This window comes from Epargyreus clarus, unplaced genomic scaffold (genome assembly GCF_041222505.1).
Source record: "Epargyreus clarus isolate Ecla_fem2 unplaced genomic scaffold, WU_Ecla_fem_2.2 ptg000011l, whole genome shotgun sequence".
Lineage (NCBI taxonomy): Eukaryota > Metazoa > Arthropoda > Insecta > Lepidoptera > Hesperiidae > Epargyreus > Epargyreus clarus.
The window spans coordinates 6,815,474-6,834,992 of NW_027332219.1; the positions used below are offsets into that span (position 1 = coordinate 6,815,474).

Here is a 19,519-nt window from a genome sequence, read left to right on the forward strand (position 1 = left end):
TGAAATGTCTTGTTCAAATACCAAGCATATCGAATATTCAGAAATTATAAATACGACGGTATGTTTAGTTAGTGATATCGAAAGTCCTGAAAGATAAAAATAATATAATTTTTTTTGCAATATAAACTTATTTTTTATTATAGTATGATAGCTCTAAAACAAATAAGTTGTTGTTACATAAATCATCATATATGTAGTAATAATGATTTACAACATTTTTTAGTTTTAACTCAAGAAAATAGTATAATAGGTGTAAGGGTACGCATGTCACTTGGTATAGTAGACATAGTTTTAACATCATAAAATATAGCCGCAGAAATTAAATTAAGTACCTAATTACCTATACCATAGCACAAACACACACGCTTCATACTCAAAATTTTGTAATCAAAACTAATATTAAGTACATTTTTAAAAGATGTTGACTAATATATATACGAAGAAGACAATTAAAAGAAATAAATGATGAAAATACGAGTACATAACATAACCAATCAACTTGATAACTTCAGAGTTACGAATTTGCAATCGCAAATAAAAAAGTAAAAAACAAGTTTCACATTTATCATCTCCTCAAGATGGAGTTTTATGGTAATCTCAGAAAGACAAGCCGAGACACGAGGCACAACTTGATTCACTTTATACAACTTCATGAAAAACTCCAGATTATTTTTGCACGGAAACTTCGAAGTAATTCTCGTCGAAAATCTCTCGTTTTAAATTAACATACTTAATGTTATTTTTATTACACGCTTTTTATAACTTTCTATGTCAGTAGGTATGGGTCATGTTTTTTGCCTTTTTTTAAATTACAGGAGTATCGAACTAAATAACGGTAAGTGGCCACTGTCGCCCATGAACATCTATAATCAACCCGAGATAGGATTAAAGTCCTACTGAAAGATGCCCAAAGCGGCGTGGCTATCCCTGAGGGCTTAATTAGGTCGCCTTGTGTAAATGTTTCTCCCTGAACTGTATTATTGAGTTGATCTAATCATGTACTCGAATGTTGAACATAGCAATGCCTCGATTAAGCAACATATAACCACCATGTATACGTTTTAAATTTGTTAAAAATGAAATAAAAACCTATTTTCCTTAAATGTATTTTTTTGCCTCCAAAACATTATTCACAATCGCGTGCAGCTCGGATTGCAAAGTCGCTAATGTTTTCCGAGCACGTCACCATCGAAACAACAAACGTGTGAACGAAACGAAGGTGTGATACCGATATAGGTCAAACCTAGACACTTTGTCAATTGTCAAAATATATACAGTAATTTATTACGCTTACATACATGCAACGTGGCTAACTTTTGCCACTGCAGTAGGTAAAACGAATCGTCATCAAATCATTCTGTCGTACAGCTGAGCACGGGTGATCTGATCTGAGTGAGAGGGATCCACAGCCCTGGCCAAGTGCGAATTGGTAGGCTTACACCCTTAAGAATTTATAGTCTTCTTTCGAACTCACAATTTCTTTCACAAAATTTTTGAAATCAAATGTGCGTGTCTGGGATTCGAACTTTGTACCCATCGAATGAGTATGATACAACATACAAGTAATGCTACGAGGTACAACGAATGAAGCTCATGTTTTTCTACCACGTACTAAAAATTAGTACGTTCTAAGTACGAAATACGAATTTATATTTTTTTGCGTCAGTCATAACTGAATAAACAGACAAACAACGTCTTTGAAGACCATTTCCAAAGGGACTGCACTTTAAAAATAAATCAAAATGTCAATGGAAACGCACATTGCGCACTCAACATCAGAACTAGCGGAGAATTTCCGGACATTCGAACCAACAAACCGTACAATATCCACGAAACACCGTCCAACTCAATCACACAAGTGCAAGAGACCGGATCTGTTAGATTGTAATACAGAAACCGGTTGCTAGGAATTGAATTGTAGTCCGGTCAATGTAATATTTAGGTTAACGCAGCCTACGAAATGTTCAGTATACGATTTCGCATTATTGATTCGGCGGTTATAAACTTGAGGTATGAATTTCTGGGGTCGATGGTTCGAGTTCCAGGCATACATTTGCAGTTTTTGAAAAGAAAAGAAATTGTTACATGATTTCAGGATGAGGAAATTATGATGAAAATATGTATATGCCTAACAAAAAATATAAATAAACTAGCCGACCCGACAAAAGTTGTGTTTCCATATAAATAAAAAAATGCTAAGAATGAACAACCCTTATCACTTAGGGGTATGAAAAATAGAAAGTAGCCGATTCTCAGACTTACTGAATATGCATATAAAATTTGGTGAAAATCGTAAAAGCCGTTTCGGAGGAGTACGGTAACTAAGACTGTGACACGAGAATTTTATATATAAAGTTAATAAACATGCAAGCTCTACCGTTCCGGGTTCGTCCCCGGTCAGACAGATAGCTGAATGATGAATTTAGAAATATCTTCTGGGTCTGGGTGTTTGTGTCTTTGTGTTCATGTAAAGTAGAAACCGACTTCAAGTATATTGATTCGCTTAAACATATAACCAGCCCTTTGGCCCTTAGGCAAGTCAGTAAACGTGTTTTACCGAGAACGCAAATCAATTACCATTTCACTATTTCAATATTAAACAAACCGAAGGGCGTATGTAACCACTGAGCTACGATTACATAGACAACAAATAGCACCAGAGTCGCCGGTTAGGGAACGTACCCATACTACGTGACGCTCAGTCACAGGAGCGGGGGGGGAGGGGCTTAGATTTTTGTCACGTAGTAAAATTCATCGAGAAAAATCTCGCAAGCAAGCAAGTCGACGAGAATCCGTGGTACAGGCGTACAATAACGTCGTTGTACGATCGGCTGCTATTGCTCGTCGCGCCGACTCAGGACACAGTTCCCGTTTTTTTTTTTGCTCGTCGCGCCATTTCATTACACGTTTAAGGCATACTAATCCCAAATTTACCTAGTACAACCCATCTCTAATACTACGTAACTATTTTTGGGTCTTAGCATTTACTACGGGTGGTCACGGGAGGGGTCGAAAAATATTAAAAAATTGGTCACGTAGTATGGGTACGTTCCCTTACACCCGAAACCGATGGAGCGATCGATACAACGCTTGCATTGCAAGCGACGATCGACATTCTGCGGGCGGTCAGTGGACACTATCATAGATCAAAGCCCGTATTCAATGTCTGAGTAACTCACAACTACTACTATTAATGCCATTAGAGGTAAACTAAAGAGAATCGGCCAAGCACAATTCAAACTCGCACAAATACGATCGTGGAATATTGAACACTAATTATCATCATCTTCATCATCAACCCATCACTGTCCCACTGCTGGGCACGGGTCTCCTCTCAAAATGAGAAGGATTAGGCCATAGTCTATCGCGCTGGTCAAATATGAATTGGTACAATTCACATACCTTCGAAAACGCTTTTTTTAAGATTCCATTGAGCCTCTCGATCAAGAGGCCGAGTTTCTTATTCACTAGGCTATCGCGGTTAACACTAATAGTAATTACATTAATTTTAAAATAATATTTTTATCACCATAGCAGCCATATAAAGAAATGCATTGTGAAAATTTAAAGTTAACCCTATTTGGTTTCATGAGATATTGAAATTTTTCGTCAATAACCGTCTATCACTTTCTCTGGGTACGGAAGCCGATTTTTGCCACGAAAGCAAAGAGTAAGCCCTAATTTTGAAGATTTATAACCCTTTAAATTGGCTTTTTTTATGACAAAAAGTAGCCATTTTCGAAAGTTTTACGATAGTTTCTCACATAACAGACGGCCAACCGAAGACTATCTACGGCCCATTGTTACGGCAAAAGGTTTCAAAATCTATCTTTTTTTTTATAATATAGGAGTAGCAGACGAGCATGCAGTCCACCTGATGGTAAGTGGCTACTGCCGCCCATAGACATCGGTAATCAACCCCCGGTAGGATTAGATATTCCTACCTGAGGTTGGCCACAGATGCACCGCTACCCCTGAGGACTAAGCTGGAATGCCTCGGAAAAGTCTGTCTCCCTTACCACACCCTTCAAAACGGAACACAGCAGCGACTAATACTGCTGTTGTTAAGCAGAAATAGGTGTGGCGGTGGTGCCGCCAGAGTCGAACCACATAGGGTTCTACCACCTTCATACCACGTAATAACATGTAACATAGTTTCCTAGTAAATAATACGATTTTTAAAACTGAAGTGCTGTATTACTTTACCCTGACTTGGCATTAAAGCCAAAATAGAGTAAGCAAATAAACATACAAATATTAAGTATACTCGCATACATGATATAGTGGAAATTCGACCTACTTAGCCACACGGAGGTTGTATCCCGCGCAGTAACCCGCAAAACGACCCCATTTTGGATACAACTCGAAAGCCGCAATCGCTACCATGTATTTACTTTTCGATCTCTAGGCAACTACTCTTATATATTAGGAGGTTCGAAAAGAAAAATTGTTTGCTGGCAAAAAACACTTATTGTGTTAAAATAATTTGGGCAGAAGGAAGTTTCAAAGAATAAGACGTACATACATAAGCTTAAACAACATTACTCTCCGTCCGTAATGTTTTTCGACCTCGAAACAGCAGTGTTAAGCGCTGCTGTCTTATGGTTTAGAGGGTGCAGTAAGGGCGGCACTTTTCCAGCTTAGGCCTCAGGAGTAACGGGGTGTCTGTGGCCAACCTAAGGCAGGAATCTAATCTTATCTGGGGTTGATTACAGATATCACTGGGCGGCAGTAGCTACTTACCATCAGATGGACTGCATGCTCGTCTGCTACTCCTTTATTATAAAAACAGCAGGAAGCTGAACCAGCCTAATCGTTTAACATTTAAAGGCGCCAGAGGGCTACATTCGTTCCACTTACTGACAACTAAGCTGTTACAGTCAAGTAGTGCCTCTTTTCTCGAGAAACCTTGTCAATGGAAGCCTTAGCTCAAATCCTGTTTATACGCTTTCCAACGCTGAATTGGATTTCTTTTTAATAAACTCGGTTATAATAACCAGGAAAATATTAACCGTATGGTAATATTGTCAGAATTACTATTCCAGTGGTGGCCAGAGTCCGCCACAATCGTTACGTCAAGATTGATAAACTATATGAACACTATACATACGATATTAAACTCTCACGAGTATAAGTTTCCTAAACATTTTTCTTCACCACGAGAACAATACGGGTTAATTAACTTCTTATGCGCAAATAAGTTCAAAAATAGCATCACTCCACTAGATGGTAAGTGGCTACCGTTACCCAATGAGATTTGTAATCAGCCCCAGATAGGATTAGATATTCCTACATGAGATCGGCCATAGATGCGCCGCTACTCCTGAGAATTAAGCTGGAAGGCCTCGGAAAAGTATGTCTCCCTTACCACACCCTTCGAACCAGGAAACAACAGCGCTTAACCCTGCTGTTTTATAAGGCAGAAATAGGTGTGGCGGTGGTACCGCCGGAGTCGAACCACAAAGGGTTCTACCACCTTCAAAATTTATGAATACTGGATGAATGAGTTAATTAATACTACACGCTCAATAAGTCAAAATGAATTAATCGTACCCACCACAGGCAAAACCTAATGACATACCAATACTAAGGTCCATTTAACAACCAAATAGTTACAAAGCCTTTGTGGCGCTCGAACATATCCCTTTTCGGGTTATCGGGGGTCGCGACCCTTATTTGTTCGTTCCTAAGTTCACACGATACACCCTTAAGGTATACAATAACACACATTAACAATATTCACAAAGGGGATGAATAACAATAATTTTCGAAGTAACAATTATATCAGAAACGAATTCCTGTGAACTTTTTCATATTAATTATTTTTATTTCTTTATTCTCGAGTTAATTAAATATTAGAGACTGTTAATTAAAAATCGTGCTGACTGTCTAAGTGTCTAATTAAAATAAACTGACATTATTTTACAGTCTAAAACATTCAGTAATGTAATATGTAAATTAATTAATTTAGTACTCGTTACGCAAATTTTATTCAAATTTTTATACAGCAAAGGGATTTTTTTTTGTATTATCACTAAAAGTAACTACTTATCTTACTGCCTACTCGGTAGCTCGGGACTAAGAGCTAAAAAGAGCCACGGTATCTCCTGCCTGTCGTAAGAGACGACTAAACGGGAGTTCTCGGGGTTACAGCAAGAGTGGAAGCTCAGACCGTCCAACCAGTGACTCTGAGAAGGACCATTCGAACACCCGAAGGTGCTGTCCACCAATACGCACTTGGCCAGCGAGGTGGACTATGGCTTAAACCTTCTCATTCCGAGAGGAGACGCGTACCCAGCAGTGGGACAGTAATGGGTTGATGATGAGCAGACCCCGAGAGATACATCGCTAAACGGATCCAGTTGCGTTCCGTCGGAGATCCCGGAATCATCTATAAGGACTTTTAGTATTATAAGAATCCTAGATAACCTTTTGTATTTATTATTGTGGTAAGGGAGACGTACTTTTCCGAGACATACCAGATTAGTCCTCAGGGGTGGCTTCGCATCTGTGACTGACCCCAGATAGGAAATGTAATCTTATCTGGAGTTTATTATAGATGTACATGGGCGGCAGTAGCCACTCACCATCAGGTGGACTGCCTGCTCGTCTGCTACTCCTATATAAAAACAAGCCTGTGTATCTACCAATATGCCGTGGTTTATTTGGAAGGTAAACGTAATAAGATACTTATAAATCCTAAAACTAATTATAATAGTGATCCAAATTAAATCATCAGCATTATTGAAAATCCGAAGACTTTTCATTGATACAACATAATCCTAAATCTACTATAATCGACGAAATTGTACATTCAAAATTAGCCTTGGAATCTCAAATACATGCTTCATTATTTACATGCCACATTATTTTAATTTTACTAATTTCGGCTTGAAGCCGATTATAAATATTAAGAATATGTCTGTAAATTTAGCGAAAATCAATAACCTAGATACATCGAAGATTGTTTTCAGTTGCGAATGAGAAACAGAAAACAAATTTCACTCCCACACAACTTAAAAGCTACCAAAAAACAGCTGAACGAAATAAATTGAACAAAACAAAACAAAAAAAGGCGAATAACGTCCAATACGATAAATCGGAAACGGATCGCGTCAAAACGGTACAACGCAACACGCAAGTCGACACCTACGCTCTTGTACACGTCATACAAACACACAGCGACTTGAGTCGCCTACCGTACAGTCAACTAATACGATTATACGACACAACACTCGTTCTAAATTCAAAACTCCTTACCCTTTTCCTAGCCATAACTACATTAACACACACAAACGTAAACCATGACACTTCCGTGAAAACGCGTTAACAAACAAACACACGTCCGCGCCCGACGAAACGCGATTTCGTACTGACCGCGCGAGGGATGGGGTGGTTTTGAACGCCCTATATTCACCGACGCGAAAACGCAACGACCCAACCGACTCGATACACATTCGGAACTGTAAAACTTAAGTCGCAAGCGTCATTTTCGTTTCGTCACATTCGTCGTACAAGCGCATTCGGGATCGCGTTCGACGGAACTTTCGTCGGTGGGTCATCGGGCGATACATTTGACACTTCTGGCCCCGTTTCGAGTAGAGAAACCGCTTACTTATACGTACGTACGTAAATATCGAGTGCATTACGCTATGAAACGTTGCAGCCGTCTTTTTGTAGCTATATATCGATTAAGGCCGCCTATTTTTAACAGAGCGCAGCGAACAATGTCAAAAAGAGCTAAAAATTTCAAATTCGAAAATAGCTGGTTTGTTACGCTTTTACGCTTAAATCTGTAAGCTGATTTTAATGCAACTTACTTTGGAAGTAGTTTAAGCCCTGAAAAACAACATAGGCTACACAAAATACAATCATTCCAAAGGGAGAGAGAGTTCGAATTAAAAACCGATTGTCGTATATTTTCTTTTTTTGTTTTTGGAAGCTACGATACATTTCTTGTGAAATATAACAAATCCTGTATAACTATTTTAAAAAATTTGATTATTAACCATATGTACCTTCATAAACTCCTAAAAATATAAAATATGAACTTCCATCTTTCAAAATCCAAAGAGAACTCTCTTTCTCTTTCTTTATTTATTCATAATTCAAGATATTCTTACCCGACAGCCGTCATTACAAATCAGTACACCATAATAATATGCAAATTATAAAGTCTCTATGAATAATTTAAAATTCAAGTCGATCCTATGGTACTCGTATATTTTTACCATTCTCCACGTATGCACGCACCTGTCCACGTCCACGTCCACGCTAATGAGAATACCGGTTTGGGGCATTAAAAAACATCGCAAAAGCCTTTATTCTGGTGGCCCATGAATATTCTGAATCTATAATAAGAACACCATAAAGGATTGGACGCTAACGTGAATGGGGAAAGGGACGACGATTAAATACTGAATTTACTCCAAGAACCAAACAATTTTATATTTTGTGTTTTTTTTTTCGTTAAGAGACGATGCATTTATCAAAATTGACAGTCGAGGACATCTTGTTGTATTGTTTTTAAGAATTTAACAATATTTCCATAGAAGAATCAATTCAATGTATTTCGGCCAAAGGGTGTGTAACTGTGTATACCGGCTGACATCTTAGTCCTCAGGAATGGCAAAGCATCTGTGATTTGCTTCAGTTGAAAGGTGATAAAACTCCTTGTGGTTCGACTCCAGCGGCACCACCGCCACACCTATTTCTACTTAATAACAGCAGTGTTAAACGCTGTGTTATGGTTTGACGGGTGTGGTAAGGGAGACATACTTTTCCGAGACGTTGTAGCTTAGTCCTCGGGGGTAGCGGCGCATCTGTGGCAGACCGCAGTTAGCAATCTAATCCTATCTGGGGTTGAATACAGATGTCCATAGGCGACAATACTCACTTACCATCAAAACACATTAAGAAAAAGTCGAGCTCTATCTATGTATGCTATTAATATTGAATTCTATTTTTCAGTTAAAGCACCTATTCCTATTAAAGAACGTTATTGTTTTAGAATCTAGAAACGAGGTAGAGTTGAAATATAGAGTTTCTGCAAGAGAGTTGATTTATATATAAGAGCTACGTGAATTTATACTGCGCAAAATGTAAGGTAACTTAAAATTGCTTTAAAATTTACGAGTGCTTCGTAGCATTTTTAAGCTCTACTTCAAATTTGAACCATGAGGATTTGTATACAAATATTAAAAGTTCAATAATAAATATATATAAGGATAAAATAATCATACTTCGCAACTATTTATTAGCAAGAGTTGCGAGTAGTCTTATCATTACTTTGTAACTTGTATTTTGTATTTCCGAAACTGATGCTATTTGGCATTCAATAAAAAAGTTCTGAGGTCAATCACAAATACGTTGCTATGAATGATGAGTTGCGTCCGATATTAATACTCAATTCATCCATTCTTTTCTACCAAATATCGAAATTTAAAAATTTACATCTATTGCTATTTGGAATCCAATAAAAAAGTTCTGAGGTCAATCACAAATACATTACTACTACTTATGAGTTACGTCCGTTATTAACACTCAATCCATCCAATTTTTTCTACCAAATATCAAAATTTGACTTACTTACCTAAACATTTTCAAATGTCAATGTTATACTTAATTGTTATAAGAAATATACATGATCACTTGTTTAATATCGTAGAGGCAGAGTTCATACATGTGTTTTACATACCTGAAGACACGCTACAGGCCATAAGCACCCACAACACAACAGAATACATGATTTTGCCGCAACCATATATTAGGGGATTTCTGGAAATGTGCAATATTTCAATGTAACACTTAACCTAAACTTTAAGGGTTGAAATTTTAACTATAATTTAATATCATTAACTACCATTCGAAACACAGAATTTGTATATATGTATATATTTTTTGAATTAAATTATTGAATGAAAAAAATAACGTCTTTTATGCGTAATATTTTCCGTAATCATTAAAAATGACAAAAAAGTACAATTTTCTGATACAACAAAAAATACTGCATATTTGAGGACGTACAGTTTAATTTTAACCTTTTTTAAATATATTAAATCAATTTTTATGCACTTAATTCTCACACCTAACCCTATCCAATCCCGACAAGATTGTGCACTCATTAAGCACCTCAACATTACACTCTGTCCATAAAAAAACGGCCGAAAAAAAACCGCACACATCCAGAAATACCTTAAAATTAACAACCACACGCGTCCCGGCACATACTCGGCACGATCACGATCACATCACTGCATCGCATCGTTAACGTCACCACTATGTACGTACATAATGAGCATTATTGAAATCTAAGCCGTCATTGGCTTCTGCCCGCCTGGTAGCTAGAGGACGGAATTAAACTCTATCCAATTTCGCTTGTGCGAAAATTATTAGCATACACATTTTTATATATAGTAAACGTGAATTGTATGTCCTTGTTAAAAATATAAAAAATGGACTACGGTTTAAAACCGCTGTCAAACTGACCAGTACTCAGCAATGAGGCAATAACGTGTTGATGACGACTGACAACAGCGTTATTCTGTCAGTGCTGCTGGCAATATTGAATAAACAATTGCTGTAAATTATGTCGAATTTTGTCAGAGTAGTCAATTTCACCAACTTTGCCAGTTACTGACAGTATTGTCAGCGTTGTGAGTCACGATCAGCATTATCAGTCATCATCAACTACGTCAATGAGTATCAACAACAACTTTTTCAACAACAATTAGCGTTACGAGCTATTATCAGCATAAATCAAACATTCCCGCAAGTGAAACCGCGTGCCACAACTACATCTACTCTTCATCAAAGTTACTTGTCTTAGGGCAACGACAATATTACAAGGTGGGATTATAAAAAGCAAGCAAACTCGGGCGGCACTCCACAGGCTTCCACGTAAGGCTTCCGTGGTGCGTCACATTATGTATTGTGTACACATAATTATGTACACGTACTAGATTTTGCAATTAACTAATATTTGTTCGATGTATCGATATATGTATTTGTGGTTCGACTCCGGCGGCACCACCGCCACACCTATTTCTACGTAATAATAGCAGTGTTAGGCGCTGCTGTGTTCCGGTTTGAAAGGTGTGGTAAGGGAGACAGACTTTTCCGAGGCGTTCCAGCTTAGTCCTCAGGGGTAGCTGTATCTGTGGCCGACCTCAGGTAGGAATATCTAATCCTATCTGAGGTTGATTACAGATGTCCATGGGCGGCAGTAGCCACATACCATCAGGTGGACTGCATGCTCGTCTTCTACTCCTATATTATAAAAAAAATATAAATCGAGTCGGTCATCAAAGACCACGGGCGGCAGTGACATACTGTCAGGTTTGCTTGCTCATTGCCAATTTCAATTAAAAAAAAGGAACCAAAATAACGGACCATATTAATTTCATATTTTCCAGTCCGCAGGCAACAGTGACTATTTACCAGGACTCCAAGCTTATTTTCTACCTTAAAATAATCTTATAAAAAATGATCCGTCACAAAGGACCATACTTTTTACATTACAAGCAATAATTAATTACATCTGTCCCCGTCTAAATGGCCTGCTTCATTATTCGGAATCGTATCGCCACATTAAAGAGATATTTCGTTAATGTCACGAACAGTGTCCCCTGTTGCCAAACGGAAAGATAAAAGATAAATTACCTTTTTATTTCTTTATTTTCCTTTCTCTAAAAAGAAATGTTCAAAGTTGTATTTAAGTAATGAATAAAATTTCTGTGGTCATTTTTATGAATGATTCGAATCCTAGTAATCCTACAGATGTCTATGACAGTTACCCTTCACCATCAGATGGATGCTACTTCTATAACACAGCTTAAATATGGTAGAACTTTCTGTGGCTCGACTCCGGCAGCACCACCGCCACACCTATTTCTGCCACATAACAGCAGTGTTAAGCGCTGCTGTGTTCTGGTTCATAGGGTGTGGTAAGGGAGACATACTTTTCCAAAGCGTTCCAGCTTAGTCCTCAAGGGTAGCGGCGCTTGTGTGGCCGACCTCAGGTAGGAATCTAATCTATGGGCGGCAGTAGACACTTTGCATCAGGTGGACTGCATGCTCGTCTGCTACTTCTATATTAAAAAAATAACAAAAATATGAATCCCCTAGATAACGTCTTAATTTTAACCAGCTGTCCCATAATGCTTACCTAACTTACCTATCATAATATTTTCCACGTACCCACACCACGACGCCATAACCCCCCATTACATCCTACATTACACTATTCCCATACCATTCCACAACAGTCCATGGCCGTGTATTCCCTAGTCTAATTTATAGTTCCGTGACGGTGAAAAATGTTAATTAACACCGTTAAATTAATCACACGATTATCCCACTTATGGCTATGTTAAAACAGACTAAAATAGCGTAACGAATACCACCGGTTACGTGGTAAAGGTGCGTCATATGAACAAAGTCAAGGCCGGTGTAAAATGGAGAATTAGTTGCTACTATTACCGTATACGGAACACGGAGCGTGCCGTATAAGCCGCCCACGTTAATGGCTTAATTAATAGTTCCGCGGAAAATTGGCGATCTCAAAATGTATGTAAATCACATCCGTTTTGGTTTAACAATAAAAAGATAGATAAAAATTTAACGCCTGTCGGTTATAAAAAAATAACTGCCATTTTATTTCAGCAAAACTACCAAATAAGCCAATATTTGGTATCTGGCTAGGATGGTGGACTACGGAGTGAACCCCTCTCACTCAAGAGAAGACCCGTGCCCAGCAGTGGGACAGATACATGTCAATGACGATACAAAATTAAACCGTTAATAGAAACATATCTAAAAAAGTCTGTTAAATTGATTCAAAAAAAAAAACTCGGAGATATTAAAGTAATAGTGTTTGAATGAAAAAGTAAACCAGGAAACTTCTTCAAGTTCTCCAATAGTTGAGGAACTTCACTTACCTTCGTATTCCGACTTCATTCTTATAGAAATGCAATTCAATTCTTCTAACTTAGTTCGTTGCTTACCTGTAACAAAGCAAAATAAAAAGAAAACATTAAATAGAATTCAATTAAATGAAAAACAGACAAGTCCCTATAATAATCTAAACCTAATTCTAAACATTTATCACTTTACTAAAAACTAGCTGACCCGGTAAACTTTGTACCGCCTCAAAATCTATTTATCAAATATATTTCACATAAGATATAGCCTATGTTACTCGTGGATAATGTAGCTTTCGAATGGTGAAAGAATTTTTAAAATTGGTCCAGTAGTTTTTGAGCCTATTCGCTACAACAAACAAACAAACAAGTTTTCCTCTTTATAATATTAGTGTAGATAAGTGGGGTTTTACACACATTCGTTTTTAATGATAACGCAAGCTTATCAACAACTACCAACTAAAAAATCGGTTAAAAACAAAAGATGAGAAAATTATTATTGAAACTAAAAACCCGACTGCTCCAAAATATAGCCTATGTCATTCCCATAATTTAGACAAATCCAACGACATCTCATAATTATGTTAAAGTTCGTCAAGCCGTTTGGGTTGTACGGTATGCCAAAAAATTAGACATTCGCTCGAAAAACACTACCCTCCACTGTCGGGTAATAATAATAAGGTACTGAACTATTTTGCCTATTTATATTAAGATGCATAAGTATAGACTTATACTAGTCTAAATTCTATTGTCCTATGGCAAAGAAAAGAAAAAACATAGAGAGATACCGAACGAACTATTTTGTCTTTTCCCACTTTACTCGTACATAGATACATAGTTAACTAACATAATTATATAAAGCCTGTACACAGAGCCAATAGTACACATTGTAGACATTTTACCATAATTAATGTATCATTTGCATAATACGGCATTATACTTATTTTGTCGTAACGTATGTCATTTGCATAAACGTGACTCCATGACGTTTTTATATTTAGTACGTTCAACAATGTATGTGTAGTTATATAGTACATGTTTTTACATTTACTGAATTTATAGTAACTATGGCTTTCGATAAAGAACCCTTGTGGCGTGGTAGAGCAGTCGCTATACTGATTAGGTTGCCGGTTCGATCCCCGGTCAGACAAACACTCGAATGACGATATTTGATTTCGGTTTTAGATGGTTTTATACTAGCCTTTATGTGAGTAATATAACACAGTATAATTTTGTAAATCATATTTTTAGTAAATCGACTCATTTAAGGGAACTCTATATTACAGAGGTCTAATGCTTTAATATTTATTTATTTTTATATAATAACAGCAGTACAATATGATAAACAGATACCAACAGAAGTTAGAACACTATGCTCTTGAAATAAGACAAGAAGTAGTCTCGTCGAATAATTTTATAAGTTAATTAGGAATAACATACATAATCCCTCAGGGGTTACCCCTACGTCCCTTACTTGATACGTTCTAACTCCTCAAGGATACATTCTTGCTACTCATCTGTGGTTGACCTCAGGTAAGATTAGAATCTTATTTAAGATCGATTATAATTATAGATGTCCGTGGGCAGCAATGATCAATTACAGACTGCGATCAGGTAGACTGCACGCACGTTTCATAATAGTGAAATAATTATCCAAGTGCGAGTTTCACTCGCATACGGAGGGTTCTGTACCACCAAATTTTCATTTTCTTTTTTAGTATCTGTTGGTAAATTGGCCACCGTTATACCTATACTCTGTAAAAATATCGAGTGTCCATCCATTATGGTTGATGTGATAGAGCGCCGTGACAGACAGACAGACTGCGGAGCCTTAGGAGGTAATAGAGTTCTGTGTTTACCTTTTGGGAACGGAACCCTAATAAGGAGAAAATATTTGATTTTGAACAGTCTTAATCAATCAATTACATATACTAAAATAATAAATTAACATAATACATAAAAATACAAAATATTTACGCTGCTATTTTAGTTTAAAGGGTGTGGTAGTACTTATGTATTTTTTATATTACTGATTCAAACATAGTCCCCACAAAAGGCAGAACTAATATGTGATCGATTTTACGTACATCTCCTCTATTTATATTCTATGATTACAAACATTCACAAGTACGTATGGTTTATGATTACAAATATTCATAAGCAACTAGTAGCGACTATAACTTATCATTACAAATGTGTGGACACTCGAACAAGAAACAAATAGAACATCAAAGGGACACGCCGTCAGCGATGACGTATGCTACCAGATGTCCGTTAAATAACTGTGGGAGTGTTACGTTACATTAAATGTTACGTTACAAAAGAAATGTTGTATGAATTACAGCGCGTAAGTGACGCGTAATCTTCAAGCCATTACTGTCTCACTGCTGGGCACGGGTCTCCTCTCAGAATGAAAAGGATTAAGCCATAGTCCACTGCTCTGGCCAATTTGGTACACTTCACACAACTTTGAAAAAGAAATCTTTTTTTTTCAAGATCCTTAAGGTATGTAGGTTTCCGCGGGATGTTTTCCTACACAATTTACGTAAGTTATAATTAATTTATAATACTCACATGATATATACAAATGTTAAAAATACAAAACTCTACATTATTTAAACGGAACTTTTTTTTATAATATATATTTTTTTATAATATAGAAAGCAAAGGAGCGTGAAGTCCATCTGATGGTAAATGACTACTGCCGCCCATGGACATCTGTCATGAACCCCAGATAAGATAAGAGTACTTCCTGAGGTCGGTCACAGATCTGTTGCGACCACTGAGAATCAAGTTAGAACGTCTTTGATAAGTATGTTTCCTTACGATATTTTCTTGGTACATGCTTTGTCGGTGTCTAACCACAGGTATAAGTTAAAACAAAAAAAAAATGTATTTCATTAAAATGCAAGTACCTAATCCTTGGCTCACAATAATGATATGACACTTGCCCTATATCAAAATACGTAACCTTTAATAATCACCAAAAGCTAAAGTTAAGTGCTAAACGAGCGTACCAAATAAATTCTACGTTCAGATGAAATCCTGTGCATTGCTCCACTTTAATGCCTCAATAACAAAACATGTCTGCATTACCATATTGCCAAACGCCCAAACAACTTCAAAACAGCTCAGCACTTGAGTGTAGGCTACACAACAACATCATTATTATGCTATTTCCAATATTAGGACCTATTCACATTGACATAAAGTCAATTCGACTACGCAAGTGTGAATTGACCCTTAGATAAATTATGCGTTATAACAGAAATCGTAATTTTATTGCAAGTCCAAAACGGAAACAAATAAAATCGTCTGGAACAATGCGACTCGATTGAAGTTATGCGAATCGATGGGTGAATGTGTGTGGGTCAACTGTATTGGTTTTTTGTGCCTTTTTGTGCCATTTTAATGCGGAATTGCCTATTCTATAACCATTTAATGCTTATTCGAGGCACGGATAATTTTGAGGCTCGGTGAGAAACTGCCCGATCGACTTAGAAAAAGTTGTCGTTTGGGCTCGAATTGAACAAATAAATGTTTTATTAAATTTTTATTCGCATCGTGGAACTACTAAAAATAACGTTTATATTGGTTAAAATAGCAGAATATAACGATACAAATTGTACCTATTTATTTATCTATCAAGTAAGAAACCGTATCGAAGTGTTTACAGCTCTGTGGCATTCGTAAATAGTGAACGATCACCAAGGTTAGATACATTTTTTATGAGCGTTTTCATGAATATGAAGGACACGGTACCTTTAGACCGGTTAGACCTTGCTAAAATCTTCGCGAATTTTAAGTACATTTTAGCTACTAACCCTATCTTTACTGATCTGTATTAAAACACACTAAGTATGATCTCAGTCTTTGGAGGGTAATATCAATCTCTAAACATAAGGACTTCCACAGGACGCTCACGACATGATTACCTGAACAGAAGACCTCGCAGACACCGGAGATGTAGGCGTTCGAGCTGGCACGGGCTCTGCCCTGTGCTCGGCCAGAACCCTGTGCTCGTGCTTCGTCCCCACAACCGAATTCTTCACCCTCTCCATCCTGGCTTGGATCGCCTTGCGCGATATCACTTTCGTCTTCTCGTCCTTAGCACCGCCGTCAGCTAACTTTCGCATGAGACGGGCGGTGGCAGCCACGTTGTGCTGCTGTGTGTCGGAGTTGGTTCGAGCTAACCTCGTAGCCACTCGAGGAGCCGGGTTCGTCGCTCCCGTGCTGCTCCTCGTCGTCTCGTTCCTATTGAACGGCACCACATCGTGTTCAGTGTCCGAATCGGCCGGCAAGTAACCACCGCCACCGACCGAAGACACGCCGGTTCGTAGAAGGTTCTCGTGTTCGGCGTATCTCACTCTTTCGTCGACTTCCAACGTACCGTTCTGGGCCCTTTCGAGTCCCCGTTCCATTTCGCCGATCTGTCTCTCCAGTTTGCGCAGGACATCGTCCGACGGCGGCGTGGGCCCATTGTCCTCGGCCGGTTCACTGGTTTGGAATGATTTCAAGTGTATGGGGTGGGCTCGGTTTATTTCTAGTCGTTTCGGTGCGATGCCCGAGTTGGTGACCTCGTACTGTGTTCGTTGCGGTGTTCGCTCCAGCATGGCTAAGGACACTGGGGACGGTGGAGGGCCGTTGACCGCCGACTGACCATCGGGAACCGGCGACACTCTCGGGGCACGGAAGCTCTTCCGCATGAAGTCCTCGCGAGTCAGTTTCCTCTCCATTTTAGCAACCAAACATTATAGGTGCACTCGCTACTGTTATATTCAGCACTAGGTCTTTGATTCGTTTTCCATTCGTTTTATATTAATTCAAATTAACTTATCACAGATATTATCACTGTTTAGTTTGTTTATTCTAAGAATTCCATCACTTAGACCTAAATCTGTAAAAAGAACCATCAAGATAATGGGACGATTTCTACACATAAATAGTAAAATAGACACAATATAATAACAAGAAACAAGACTCATTTAGGTATAAAGATAAACCGATGAACAGGTAAATATTTTACACATAAAATTAATAAACAAGTAAGCGTCGCTACAGAATCGATAACGTCAAAACGGATAACAACCAAAAGACCGATATTGATAACGTACAATAATAGAACCTAATAACACGAACGTACAAGAAAACCCTATAAGGCACAAAACGATCCAATAACTATCATTAGGCATCCATTAGGTTGACGTAACGCCGTACATCTAAAATTCTATTGACGCACGAGTAGAAATACATATAACGATAGTATTGTTACCAGCGCAATATCTAATCGATACGGGATTAAGAATTTATCGGCGGGCTTCAATATGTGAAGGAGTTGTTGTGAAAAACGATAGAAACAAATCTAAAGATAGAGCGGTCGTGCAATAAGGTAAAGATATGATATTAATCAAAGAAACGCGACAGCTATTGCACAACCCGTAATCTAAAGTACAAATGAAGCACAAAAAAGTGAAATAATGTCTGGGAGGTAACAGGCGGTAGTAATTCGATAAGAATCGCCTGCCGGAAACCGAAGTATTAGAAGATATTGAGACGAAAAAAAAACTAATTGAATCTACCAGTTAATGTTCATGATTCGACAACTATCAAAAATACTTGTTATATTATCAAGATCAATAATGAACTGTTAAACCAATGCTATCAATTACATCTGAATTAAAAATATTTCTTAATGAGAGAAAAAGAGTGAAAATTTGTAACTTCAGGTAATTAGATAGAAAATTGTCTAATTAATTATGCAATTCTGTCTCACTGAAAATATAACTTGTTTAATTCATTAGGTATATTTATAACCAAGATCGTATGATTCATACAAATTAATTATTTCCAAATATTTAACGTTTCGTACTATTTAACAAGTAAAACAAAGGTTGCCGAGAAAACCGGCGCGACCTCACGAACAAAACCTTGAATCTATCCGGAATACTCAGTTTTTAACTCAAACAAAGCGTTGAAGTAAACGAATTTGTTAGAACAAAAAGAGAAGGTGAAACACAGAAAAAAAGTCAAAATGGAATGAGATTCGAGCGCATAGATCTCCGTGGTTGAGTCATAGCGGTGTGAGCGAGACGGCGGCGACCAGTGCATCTGTAAAGAAAGAGACAAAACATGTTCGTTAGTCAAAAGGAACGCCTAGGACCGTTCACCGTGAGCCCAAAACATCAGCGGAACACAAAGCTGTCGCGCCGACACACCTGCTCGGAGGAGAACCGACACCACACTTGAATCAATACACCGTACACGATAACAATAAGCGGGACGACACAAGACACTTGAAAACATGACGATACGAAACATTCGGAAACTGAAGCATTAACCACTAACTTAAGTGAGCAGATCATAAAGTAATCATTTGGTTCGTTGAAATTATGAAAAAAATACTTTTATGTCGTTTATAAGTATAAACAACCAATCCTAAGCATTGGAACGTTCACATTTCACAATTTATTCATGCTTAAAATTGTCAAATTTCAATCTTTGGTAGCCAAAATTTGGATAGATTAAGTATTGATATCATCGTTGGTCATTAATGGCACTTATTACGATTTTGGAAAACTTTAGAGTTTTAACATAAACGA

The 19,519-nt window shown here is 37.6% G+C and overlaps 1 protein-coding gene across 1 annotated transcript in view; it reads right to left on the bottom strand.

Moving 5' to 3' along the window:
* The window catches only part of par-1, a 110,330-nt gene that overhangs the window by 63,796 nt on the left and 27,015 nt on the right, over window positions 1-19,519 (bottom strand). The window contains exon 2 of the mRNA XM_073077858.1: window positions 16,856-17,817. Within this exon, the coding sequence (XP_072933959.1) occupies window positions 16,856-17,656 (801 nt within the window). The 5' untranslated portion in view covers window positions 17,657-17,817. The remainder of the gene's footprint in view (window positions 1-16,855; window positions 17,818-19,519) is intronic.